Source organism: Pimephales promelas, chromosome 19, assembly GCF_988280905.1.
Source record: "Pimephales promelas chromosome 19, fPimPro1.hap1.1, whole genome shotgun sequence".
In the NCBI taxonomy this organism is placed as follows: domain Eukaryota; kingdom Metazoa; phylum Chordata; class Actinopteri; order Cypriniformes; family Leuciscidae; genus Pimephales; species Pimephales promelas.
This window is the reverse complement of record NC_142787.1, coordinates 30848715-30862812: the sequence shown is the minus strand read 5'-3', so window position 1 is coordinate 30862812 and position 14098 is coordinate 30848715. Positions and strand designations below refer to the sequence as shown.

Here is a 14098-nt window from a genome sequence, read left to right as displayed (position 1 = left end):
AACAATTGAATTCTTGATATCAAGAAATCATATCCTGGAAATGAATAAAAGCTAAAACGGCTTGCCATACACGGCTCGGACGAAGTTGAAACCACACGCTAACCATAACAAGACGATTGGAGTGTCAGAACTCCGTCACCAAACCACGAATAAACAAACGAAGTGACCTGACTAAGACAAAAGTGTATCTGAATTTACCTACCTTTTATATGTAAGTCTAAATTACATGACATTTCTAAATCATCCACTGATTTAAATACATAAATAATAGCAAAACCTGTTCCACTGCCTCAATCTCCTGCATATAAAGCTGCTTAAAAGAGGAAAAAGCAACTTTAGCTGACCTTCCCAGCCCACCTTACAAATCTCTCAACCAAAAAAAAAAAATCAGGCCATCCGTCCTCTGGTTTGCACCTGTCTTCTGTCGCGTCACGGAAAACATCCAAGATAATTTATCAAGAAATTCAGCCCAGCCCAGCTGAAAAGCTAATGAATCCTCTCCTGATAGCAATGACACCTGCTGTAAAACTATATGACCAGTCATGACCAGGAAATCTTCATCTGTGGACCTGTGAACCCTGAACTGACATTGGAAACCTTTGATGCATCAGTAGGTGTGGCACACTGAGGCTAGGCCAGGGACTTAGCAATCGTTTGCTAAACCTTGCTAACCTTTCCACAAACATTATCACATACTGGAAACCAAACATGAGAACACTCCAGAATTGCCAGACATTTAATGAGGATTTCTTCAGCTATTTTCAAGTTTTTGAAAAATGTCATTTATTAATTTCTTTATTTTTTTACCAATGGCAATTAAGTGGTTCAATCGGGCATAAAATGCATTTTATTATTAATAGCGATTGACGTGTTCGAATATATTTTTTACATTCATTTTTTTACATAGGGATTTTTACAATAAAAAAGTCTACATTAAAGAGTTATAAGCTATGAATCAAGCCAATCAGCTACAAGGTGGATCACAACACTACAAAATTAGATTTGAAGCAAATAAAAAAATAAAAAAGTAGGCTACCACCAAATATTTGGACAAAAAGACAAAGGTACAACAAGAGGGAAATACACATATACACGCTTGTTTCTACCCAAGTTTGGGTCAAATATGGACAAAATTAAAAACTGAAATTTTTAATTTTAAGCCAACCATTTGGGTTGTTCATATTTTTGTGTGCAATATATTTGAAGTTTGTTGCAAAATATGCATATAAAAACATTTCTGTATTTTGAGAGCGTATAGAGATCGACTCGATTACGTCATTTGCCGTGGTTAATGGGAGTGGGTGGAGCTAAAGAGCTATTTTGGCTAATTTCTAATCGCTGTTAAACACAATTAATTTTTAAATAAGCTGAAATAGCAAACAGCATTGCTTAACAACCTCGTTGCTCACAGTCTGTCTTTAAAAGTTTATAAGTTAGCGTTTAAACCCAACTCCTCTCTCCATACAGATCTATTCGTTGCACAATGGGCAAATGTTTTACTTCTGAAGGCCTGTTTTTTCTTTAGAATAAATCAGACAAATGTAAAGTTTCCCTTTTTAGACGCAACATTTATGGAAAGGGAGTATTGAAATGAATCAACGAAAGGTTTGCGCTCTTCAAATTACAGTGTTTGCGCCATTATTTACCGCCCCCAAAAAAGCATATCTTAAAACAGATGCTAATTTGCGCTGCTCTTGGTAGATTGCATTGGTCATTATGGAGATGATCCGGCTCCGTCTGTGTTCTTTAATGTGCGTCATCAGTAGGCTAGATCACACAGAAAACGTTCCACCTCCATCAGCGCTTTTTTGGGATTGCACTCTCACACTCTTAGAAGAAAAGGTTCTATATAGAACCATCAAGGTTCTATCAGCGCTATTTGGAACCCCTAAAAGGTTCTATACAAAAGAAGGGTTCCTATAGAACCCTGGGGTTCAATACTTGGCCAATAGAACCTTTTACCAAAAAAAATGGTTCTATATAGAACCATTTTGGAGTTCCATATATGAAGCGGGGGATGGAACCATTTCTGGTTCTAAATAGAACCATTTCTTCTAAGAGTGCACACTAATTTGCACTGTTTAGTAAATATGGCCCATAAAGTTTTAAATGATCTTTTTTCTTTACTTCATTGACTTTTGATTGTGTAGTGCTTTCATGCTGATTGAATCCAATTAAATACAATTCTGTGCTGGCATAAAAGCAATTCATTTAAATGCTACCCCATTAAGAACCACATTTTTTGGCAAACTATTATACAACAAAAATACAAAGTATTACGTAGAGGACACTTACTTGAATGAGATATTTTAATAAAATTACAAGCCTTTTCCATTTCCCATTGGCATTCTGTGGTCTTCAAAAAAAAATTAAATGAGAGACAAAGAAGCTAAAATAATCAAGCATAAAAAATATCCTAAAGTGAGCATGTGAGCGGACACAGGTCCGTCATGTACATCCTTTAATTGCTGTAGATTTATCTTCTTGATTGATTCTCTGGACAGTGAGCTTTTATCTGTAATTGACCGAAGTGCATCGCTGTCTGTTTCCATTACATTTTCACTTATTTTGACAATGTGCTCTCAACTGCATTCAAATGAGACATGGATCAGGGTGGCGTCGCTGTTTTGCACTTTCCGCCCATCACCGAATTTGTAAAGTTTTGGCCTGGAATTGGCCTGCACCGTTATCCTGCACATTGTCCAAGCAGGCAATTCAGCAAAACCAAGTTAATTGACCCTTCGTTGACCCTTTTAATGTCTAGTGCTGTTCCCTAAAATCAGCTCCAGGATTTTGAATGGTATTTGTGGCATAAGATAACATAGATGCAACATATATCATTTATTAGTCATGGCTGTGCATTGTATTTCTGGTCTATACGTATATTCATAGAAAAAATTGAAATTTCAGCATATTTATTAATTATATATACATGTGGTCCAGTATATATATTCATGGTTAGTGGTAGGTGATATACTGTAGAAATTATTACAGTCTGTGATGTAGCAGCATTTTCCATGTTTATTGTCTCCATATTTCCTGTATAAATTATGTTAATTGTAATAATTTGTGTGTGGAGTGTTCAATATCAATATGTGCCATGTAACAATTTTCATGTGACAATTGTTACACCACCAAATTAATCAAAATCAAATCAAGTAATCACATAAATACCAATATCAAATCAAACAAAGGTCTCATAAAGGTGTATGTTTCTGTCACAGAGTTAAAAAAGAGGTAATTGTTACTTTTTATGTGGCTTTATTTCTGAAAAAGTTTTACCGAGAAAAAAAAACCGGCTTCATGCAACTGGCCTCTGATTACATTTGCATAATTTACTGCTTGTCGACATTATAATGTATTGCACTGTAAAAAACAATAAGTAAAATTTACTTAATTTTTTCAAGGCAAGTTTTTCCACTGATATTTTTTGAGTAAATTTCACACATTAAGTAAACTATGCTTAACTAAGTTAAGTGAAAGTAACACAAGAAATTAAGTAATTTTTATTCAGCTAATTGAAGATTAAGTAATATCTACTCCATTTAAATGAATTTTTCAACATTTCACTCAAACAATATAACATTAAATTAGACCACACTGTTTAAGTAATCAATACTTGAATCAAAAAATGAACTCCAAATGTCACAAAATGGCAAATTACTAATCCTAACAACAAAAGTAATGATAAAATAATGTAAATACAGCTGGAAAACAGTGAGAAATCAACCTCATTAATTATTCATGGCCCAGTGCATGATGGGAACACCAGTATCAGAAAAGTTGAGTCATTTTACTTAATTTTATAATGTTGATATTTACGCTTTCATTTCTACACGATTGAATTGAGTTCTACTACTTATTTTTTTAATGCTTGCCTGAACTAACTTTTTTCATATAAATTACATTGTTTTTTTTCTGTAGTATTTACTTCACCACAAAATCATTTAATTTGTTAAATGTGGTCATTTCCAGATTTATTAATGTTATTTTTGCATCATATACTAGAAATTATGCCAATTAATCAATCTATGGTATATATTTGGACCATTCTTTTTTTTTTTCAAACTTAATAATATCTAATTTATGGTGGTTCACAGATGGACTGATCTGAACCCTGCTATTTCCTAAAGTTGAAACCAGTGTCAATTTACCGCATGTCCAGCATGCCTGACAAAATAGACAAGCCTGCAGCTTCCTCTCCACCCTCATTTCCCCGCAGGAACATCATCAGATCTCACTGGTTCTGAGTGGGAATGCATCTGGCATGCATGTCAAACAATGATAAAGCGGTTTTGGGAGGCATCCTGTGGAAAAACCTTCTCTTCGAGTGTTTCATTTCCATAACTGCTCTCACTGCTCTTGTGAAGTCGAGTATGTACGTGTGTTTGCATGTGCCCCTGTCTAAGGTTATTGTCATGCAGAGCCAGGAGATGCGCAAGTAAACCCGTTTGTATGGTGGATGTCCCTCCAAAGGAAACATCTACAAAACTCTTAGCCACTTCCTCATTGTTGGATTTTTATGCACCAGCAGCAGCATTGCTGTTCCTTGACGTTGCATGCATGCCACAGCACTTTCAAAGCCAATACTGTCTGGAAATGCTTAAGTGCTCTAAATTGTTTATGCCTTAACACTAAATTGTTTATGCCTAAAACAATTAAAACAACTTAATACCCTGATAACATGTTATGTTTTCATTATGCTAGCACAGGATGTTCAACCTAAAATTGACAGGTTGAAACTGGCTGTACACAAAGGCACATTTCATGCATATGTGCTTATAAACAGACTGAATACAAAAGGTTAACATAGGGCATCCACACACATATATGACATACCGCTTCAGATTTTTTATTTGCTCCAGTATCGGATGCTTTTGTGCATGTTTTGTTTTTACAACAACCAAGACAGTTAGCTTATTTGCACATATGGATGCATGGTTAATTCACATACACGGGGCACAGGTTGCAGAGTCTGGTGAATGATTAAACGTATATGTCGCATGGACATTTGACTCAGAAAGAGAAGCTACAAGGAGTTTAATGCTTTCATATTGTCTTATCTGATTGCGAATCCTTGAAATGAACTCTGCTTTGCTGAATGGCATTATGTAGGCTATTATACATCTTGCAACCAAATTCAGTGTACAGAACCAAACTGCAAACAACATGAAAGCGGAACAAGCAAATGCGTGCTTTTGTGCATGTAAGGGTTATTTAGTTCACCATTTAAAAAAAAAAAAATACGAAGGGTTACACTTACACATAACCCTATTTTTATTCCCGTTATTAGCAGATAGGGATTTTAGGAATTTAAAAAGCTAATTTGTTTTATACACTAAACATCCAAAACCTCTCATTTTGAGCATTAGTATATAAATATTAAGTTAATTTTGTTATTAGTGTAACCCAAAGATTAACGCTTGTGGATAGAAATATTGATCTTACATGGCTTAATGAGGGGATCTTCTCCAGGTACACAGAACATCCATATCACAGCAGAGATCATTAAAGAAACAGAACAAAACAAGCCCCTATCTGTCTGTCAATCAATCATAAATATATTTCGTCTTTTTGTTTTTTATTACAATACTTCTGAAAGTAACATCACACAGCTTCTTCTGTTTTTCTGCTTCTGTGCTCTGATTGGCTGCTGACAAACTCTGATGTCATCACCGGCTGTTTATAAGAGTCCAACTGACAGTCCGGAGCACATTTAGTCTACAGCCGAGAGTGCTGTGCACATGAGAGTAAAAAAAAACATGACCAGGTGATCAAGAGTCGAGTGAAAGAACACTATGTGAGACCAGAACACTTCCTAAGAGAAAAGGATTATTTTTGGATACCTTGACTCCTAATTTTAGTAAGTGACTTGACCCATTTTCTCATACTTTACTTTCTATTCGCTTGTGCTCTCTGAAAAGCGTTCCCTTTCCAGGCTAACAATACCTAATGTTGATTTTCCTTCCTCAGGTCAAAGCTCATGGAGGGAGGGGATAGGTTGAGCGTGGAGAACACCTCCCTGCACATGAATGTTTCATCTGGGCTAAACGACTCTTCTCCGGTGTCCGAATATAGCGACGCAGAGGTGGTCTTAATCAGCATCTTAATGGGGCTTCTGGTTCTAGGCATCGTCTTTGGCAACGTGCTGGTCATCAGCGCCATTGTACGATTTCAACGCTTGCAGACGGGCACCAACTACTTCATCAGCTCCCTTGCCTGCGCCGACTTGGTCATGGGCCTCATGGTGGTGCCGTTCGGCGCGTGCTACATCCTCCTCAACACGTGGCACTTCGGAAACTTCTTCTGCGAGTTTTGGACGGCTACGGACGTGTTGTGCGTGACCGCTAGCATCGAGACGTTGTGCGTGATCGCCCTGGACCGGTACGTCGCCATCATGTGGCCTCTACGCTATCAGTCGATGCTTACGAAGCGGAAGGCGTGCGGGATAGTCCTCGCGGTGTGGGCGGTGGCCGCCCTGATCTCTTTCCTGCCCATCCACATGGAGTGGTGGGTGTCCGACGACCCGGCTGCGCGGAGTTGCTTGAAGAACCCAACCTGCTGCGACTTCAACACCAACGCCGCCTACGCCGTGACCTCCTCCATCGTCTCCTTCTACATCCCGCTGGTCATCATGGTGTTCGTGTACAGCCGGGTTTTCCAGGAGGCCCGTCGGCAGCTTCAGAAAATCGATCGCATTGAGGGACGCATACGCACGCAGAGCTTCAGCACCCAGGAGGGGAACCGGAGGACCAAGTTCGGCATGAAGGACCACAAAGCTCTGAAGACCTTGGGGATCATCATGGGAACATTCACCCTCTGCTGGCTGCCGTTTTTCGTGCTTAACGTGGCGGCGGCCATTTGGAAGATGGAGAACATCATGTTGCCGTTCAGGATCTTGAACTGGATCGGATACGCCAACTCCGCTTTCAATCCCCTCATCTACTGCAGGAGTCCTGAGTTCAGGTGCGCCTTTCAGGAGATCCTGTGCCGGAGAACTTCTCACCTGCCTTCCACGAGGAATAACAAGGGATTTATATACAGCGGGCACAGCTGGAAAGTGCACACGAAGACCGCCAGACAACGAGAGCCCTCGCCAGCTTGCGAAACCGAAATGGGTGCGGGCAACGGGAATTGTAATAAAGCTGTGACGTCCGATTTTTAGCCAATTTTGATCGTTTTGAATATTCCCTGGAGCACTTGAGAGATTTCTGCAACCGCTTTTGTCTGTGACAAAACATGGTTTTTAGATGTCTTTGAAACCATGAAGGTTTTGCCCATATTTACACGATATTTACTGTTGATTAGGGTTGGGTATCGAGTATCGATTGGAATCGGGACTAACTTTTCGTTTTTCCCAGAATCGTTCAAAAGTTAAAATTTCGATTCCTAGTTTCGATATTCACAGTCCGCCGAGCGGAAGAAGAAACCGCCGAACAACACCAACGAAGAAGCGTCTACCGGAAGTGTTGGCATAACCGCGCGAGTCAAACATGAGTAGCTTACGTCGGCGGTCCAAAGTGTGGCTTCACTTTTCTAAAAATAACGAAATCTCGGCAAAATGCAAAATTTGTGACCAGAAGGAGTATTTCCTTCAGAAAGGCCGTTGGTTAGCAAGGTTAGCTAAACTTTTTTGACCCCGCCTCTTAAAAGAATCGGAATCGAGAATCGGGAATCGAAACAAGGAATCGGAATCAGAATTGTTCAAATTCAAACGATACCCAACCCTACTGTTGACATGTTGGCTCAGTGGTTCATGTAGGTTGTCTACAAACCGAAAGGTTGGTGGTTCAATCCTTGGTTCCAAGTGTCGAGGTGTCCGTGAGCAAGACACCCAACCCCAGCTGCTGGATGGCGCCTTGCATGGCTGACAAATGTAAAGTGCATTGGTGACCATTGGGTCTATGAAAGCGCTATATAAATGCAGTCCATTTACCATATTGTGATACTTGTATCGAGTCAAAACAAATGGACAAATGAGGAAAGAAAGCCAAGACAGTCTACCTCTGAATTCCACTTCCTACCTCAAGAACTGAAACCTCTGCATTTTATTCATTAATTCCTCAGCTTACAGAACAAAGCGTCTGGATTTGTACCGTAACACGTGGACTGCCGGACAGACTTGTTACATTCCATTAAATTGGACTCACTGGAAACCAGGGTCTTCGATATCTCCGAGCCCTCGTCCAGTCAGAGGAAATATAACCCTGTGATGAGGGGCAACAGGTGCACATTGCCGTCTGTGCTATAACCAGCTGTTCATGTCGAAAGGAAACGTCCCCCGTCCCCCCGTTAACATTTCCACTGGGAAATCATTTTGAGGTTATCTATAAAGGGTCATGTTTATAAAAGTAAGTACGCAAGTCTACACTCGCAGTCTGGGTGCAATGAATGTGCCAATGATTCTCATTGCTAAACAATATTTCAAACGTTTAATCGCATCCAAAATAAAAGTTTGAGTTTACATAATATATGTGGGTGCACTGTGTGTAATTATTTTATATATATAAATACACACACACATGCTTAAGAAATATTTTCATGATATAAATATTATATTTTTTTTAAATATACATGCATTTGTGTGTATTTATATATACAAAATAATTATACAAAGTGCACCCACATATATTATGTAAACACAAACTTTTATTTTGGATGCGATTAATCGCGATTAATCGTTTGACAGCCCTAATATATAGATGTTGTTGAGTATGTAAATCTGCATACTAATACAACTTCTGGCATCACATTTATGGGGGTAGGCATTCATAAGTGTTGTGTTTGTACTGTTTACAGATTCCTGAACAAACAGCCCTCTGGGCAAACAGCACAAACTCACCTGATATTGATCCGACGGTTGTTTATTTCCATCCGTTTAGCTTTATATAATAGCCCAGGCAATGCACTTCATTATAAAATATCTGGCATTACTAAAAGCTGACAAATGTACGTTTACGCAATGGCCTGGTGTTGTGCTATTTGAGCCCCCCATGTGTGCACGTATGTCATCATGGGAATATGAGAAAGGCATAAAAACACCTTGTGTGGCTCTAAAAGACTCATTGAAGTGCTATATTTATTTATTTTTTTGCCAGGAATAAAAACAAGGTTGTGATGGATAGAAGTACAGTCTGTTCAAAGAATTATAGTAAGACTTAATTTAAAATTAATAACTTGATAACGAAAGATATTTCCAAAAAGAAGTCATTACACAATAAAACAGTTTTGAAAGCTGTGAGTTTTGAAAAGTATGATCTAGGACCTCTATATGTAGTGCATGCTATTGAAAAGACTGAAAATCTATGCTCACACGGCATCAATTTCATACACATAGAATTCAGTATGGTGTGTTTACACTTTAAGATCTATTCCAGGAGGAAGGACATTGCTAGGAAAGACTGTATATGTTATATATATATATATATATATATATATATATATATTTCTTCCCTTGCAATGTCCTTTCCCCTGTTTATATATAATATATATATATATATATATATATATATATGAAGAGTTCAGATGCAAAAGCCTCTTGCCATTTGAAATTTTCTTCTAGAATGATAATTTTTATCAAGCTTGTATATTTAAGTTCAGTAATTTCACTTAAATGACAATTAATAGGTAATCTTCATTGTCATTTAAGTGAAATTACTGAACTTAAATACACAAGCTTGATAAAAATGATCATTCTAGAAGAAAATTTCAAATGGCACTTAGAGGCTTTTGCATCTGAACTCTTCATATATATATATATGTATATCAAATATCTATCTAGGATTGTTTATGTGAAATGCGTTCTTTGGGATAAAAACTGAAAAGCTTGAATCTCTTTCATCATGTGAAGCATTTTTGCTGTTTTGTTATTGGTACTATAGTAATGCTTCTCATTGGAGGTATTAGTCATCTATGTCAAACATTGTCTTAGGCACATGAAGTATTTACCACATTGATGGGCAAAGCAGTATGTGAATGTTGCCTAAAGTGTTACTGTGTTTTTGAACGCACATTTCTGAAATGGTATCTGCTTAGTTTGTGTCATTCCACGAAACAAATGATCTTGTTTTCCAAGTGCAAATGTTTCCTCTATGCTACTTCTACAACAAAAAAAAAATGTTTAGAGTTTTTTTAAGGTGTATTATTTTTGTTTATTTATTTTTGTCTGTCCAACCAGCTGCTTAATGTACAAAATGATAAAATAAACATGGTGGTTTGTAATGCTGTCGTACAGAGTCGTGTTCTTGTGTGCACACTTTACGCCACCTAGTGTTGACAGGAAGCATATAGGAAGACTTGTCTCAAACCTAATAATATTCACAATTTTAACTGCATCAAATTAAAGTAGAAATATATTATTTATCCCTAAACAGTAATTTTTTTTGTTTAATTGCGTCTGTATATATATATATATATATATATATATATATATATATATATATACATTGTCTTTTTGTATACTTGTATTGCTGTAATTTTTAACTCTTTTTTTTCTAGTTAAGAGCCTAATAACATCTGGCAAAGAAACTACCAATGAAAACTAGCCTTTGGGCTAATTTGGGTACATTTACATTTAAGAATGTTTATTAATGTACACTGTCCCTTTTCTAAATAAATAAATAAATAAATAAATTTCCAAAGTCGTTACAATCTAGACTAATAGAAAATAGCTATGAACATTTTATATTTGATTAGTAATAATAGAGTCCTTGTTGTCGCTCATTCTCAAGCAAAACTATTAAAACTTATTTCAGAAGAAAATTAATTCTGTGTTGCTTTAGCCTTCATATTGAAGCTAAAATTTCATTTAAAGGGACAGTTCACCCAAAAATGAAATTTACTCACACTCTAAAAAATGCTGGGTTGTTTTAACCCAATTTTGGGTCAAATATGGACAAACCCAAAATGCTGGGTTAAAAATGTAATGTAAAAATTTAACCCAACGGCTGGGTTAGTCCATATTTGACCCAAAGTTGGGTTAAAACAACCCAGCATTTTTTAGAGTGCACCCTCATGCCGTTCCAAACCCGTAAGACTTTTGTTAATCTCCATTAACGTAAATGAAGATATTTTTAATGAAAACTGACAGCTTTCTGTCCCCGAGAGTCTACAAAACTACCACTTGCAAGCCCCAGAAAGCTAAAGACATCATTAAAGTAATCCATGTGAATGAATCAACATGAGTTACCGCTCACCAGAACCAAATTAGTTTAGACTCATCGTTACAACGGGGTTACTTCATTCCCCACAGCTGTAGACAATTTGTCCAGGTTTAATCCAGACAGATGAAAGTACATCTCAAGATTCACAGTCCACAGATTAATGCTAACAGACTACAGCTAAATTAATAATTAGTGTGTTGAGTTGTGTATATATTTTCTCCTTGTGATTTCCCCAAGGTACAATAAAAGTCCATAGACACAAAGATGAATGAATGAGAGGCAAGATTAGAGAGTAGTCCACACAAACAAATAAATTGTGTCTCGCAATTAAATTCTTTAACACTAAATCTATAATAAGCAGTAGCCGTAACGTAAATCACAGGGAAATCTAATGAAATAATTATATATTCTAAATAATAATTATACATGAAACACCAAATGTTTTATTTTTTTCCCCCTTTATATTAAAATTACAAATTGAAAGAAAGAGTCTAACTTAACCTTGTTAACATGTTTGGGCATTTGAATAATGCTGTTAAAATCTTGATCATACTCTTGTTTTGTAGAGTTTAAGCTGTTTAATGGATGAGTGGGTGGACTAGACATTTGCCCTGTGACGTCCAAAGACGTAAATCTTTCGCAGAAAAAAATGCATTATCTGTTCACCCACCGACGAAGCCTGCAGGACTGATGATGACTCGATGTTTTATAAGGTTCTCCATATCATATTCAATAATATTATAATTGTTATATAGCCTATTTAAATAACTGATTTAGAAACAGATTTACAGCCACATATGTTTGCACACACAATAAGCCAAATTCCTTGTGTCGTGTGTGCAATCATACTTGCGATAAATCTCTTTGTTTCTGATTTTATTTTAATATTTTAAAATGTAATTCATTCATGTGCTGGTAAAGCTGTGTTCAGCATCATTACTCCGGTCTTCAGAGTCACAAGATCCTTCAGAAACCACTCTAATATGATTATTTTCTGCTCAAGAAACATTTATCATCACATCAATGTTGATATTTTTGTGGAAACAGTGATACAATTTTCCAAGGATTATTTGATGAATAGAAAGCTTAAAAGAACAGCATGCAGCATTTGACACCGAAGTCTTTTGAAACACTGTAAATGTCTTTACTGTCACTTTTGAACCATTCAATTAATCTCTGCTAATTATCCACTGAATTGTATGTTCAAACTATAATACAAATCATTGTGAAATATAACTAAATCAAGTGCCCAAACTCAAAAACTCAAAAAATATGTCATCTTTAATTAACTTTTTTATGTCAACAGATTGCACATAACTGGGTTACATTTAACAAACATAATTTGTTTATTTAACTTCAACACATTCAAATAAATGATAGAGCCCAGCTAAATCAAACAATGATCACCATAATGGTGACTTAAAATTTCCGGGTTTTCTCCTAAAGTGATTCTGCTTGTTATCATCAGGTGTCTTTAATAATGCTCAATCATCACTCAATTATGCACTTAATTATCTCATTAACTTTAACACTGCTTCAGTGTTCATTTAACACTCTGCTCAGAGTTTATATAATTCTCACTTCTCGGCTGGGCGATATTGTTATGCGCATCTAATCAGTAAAGTCGGTTCCTTGATTATAGTAAATCACCTTCAGCTGCTTTCAGATGGACGATATGATGCAGATATGAGTGTTAAATTAACAATCAAGACTGTTAAAGTTAATGAGATAATTAAGTGCATAATTGAGTGATGATTGAGCATTATTGAAGACACCTGATGATAACAAGCAGAATCACTGAAGGAGAAAATCACAAATTGTTATGACCACCGTTATGGAGATCAGTGTTTGCTTTAGTTTGACACTTATAGTTTCACTTTAACTTTTGTTTGTCTGCTGTTATTGGTTTATAACAGTCAAATGAACAAAATGAACAAATGAACAAACATCATGTTGTGATCTGAAAAAGTGAAACTTATTCAGATGATTTGGTTTAACTTGTTGACATAAAAAAGTTAATTAAAGCCAACATATATTTTTTAAGTGCATAACACACACACACACACACACAAAAGACCAAAATACATATAGTCAGTCATTTAGTGGATGGATTATAATGACTTCAATGATTTTAATCTCTCTATTTGCTGCCTGTACCCTGTTTCCAACTAAAGAGACCTTTTAAAAAAGAAGAAGACTGTCTAAAGAAGATGCAATTATGGGCACCTGCACACTTGTGTTTATGCTAATCAGTGTGCTTGTGTCTGTGGAGTTCAGTCTGCAAACTAAAAGACGATCTAATCAGGTTGAACACAGGTGGAAGACAGGCGCCTACAATACATAATTATCTTTAAGGAAGTCTGTGGTGACAATGACAATAACAGTCTTCATTTTGTAAACTTGTCATTTTAATTTACTGACATATTGCAGCATTATATTGACATATATAAAATTAAGACTTTATTTTCATAATACTACAACTGTATTCTCGTAATACAACTTTATTCTCATAATAGTACGACTTTATTAACATAATACCACGACTTAATTCTCGTAATACCACGACTTTATTCTCGCAATACTACGACTTTTATTATTGTAATTCTAGGACTTTATTCTCGTAATACCACGACTGTATTCTCGTAACAGTACGACTTTATTCTCGTAAAACCATGATTTTATTCTCGTAATACTACGACTTTATTCTTGTAAAATCACAATTTTATTCTCGTAATACTACGACTTTATTCTCGTAATACCACGACTTTATTCTCGTAATACTACGACTTTATTCTCGTAATACCACGACTTTATTCTCGTAATACTACGACTTTATTCTCGTAAAACCACAACTTTATTCTCGTAATACTACGACTTTATTCTTGTAATACCACGACTGTTTACTCGTAATACAACGACTGTATTCTCGTAATAGT

The 14098-nt window shown here is 36.3% G+C and overlaps 1 protein-coding gene across 1 annotated transcript; it reads left to right on the top strand.

Annotated features, from left to right (window-relative positions):
• The first annotated feature begins 5377 nt into the window (after positions 1-5377).
• Positions 5378-9509, top strand: adrb2b (adrenoceptor beta 2, surface b). Its single transcript, XM_039675828.2, has 2 exons — positions 5378-5863; positions 5974-9509. The coding sequence occupies exon 2, from the start codon at positions 5984-5986 to the stop codon at positions 7163-7165; it is 1182 nt and encodes a 393-aa protein (XP_039531762.2). The 5' UTR covers positions 5378-5863; positions 5974-5983; the 3' UTR covers positions 7166-9509.
• The last annotated feature ends 4589 nt before the right edge of the window (positions 9510-14098 follow it).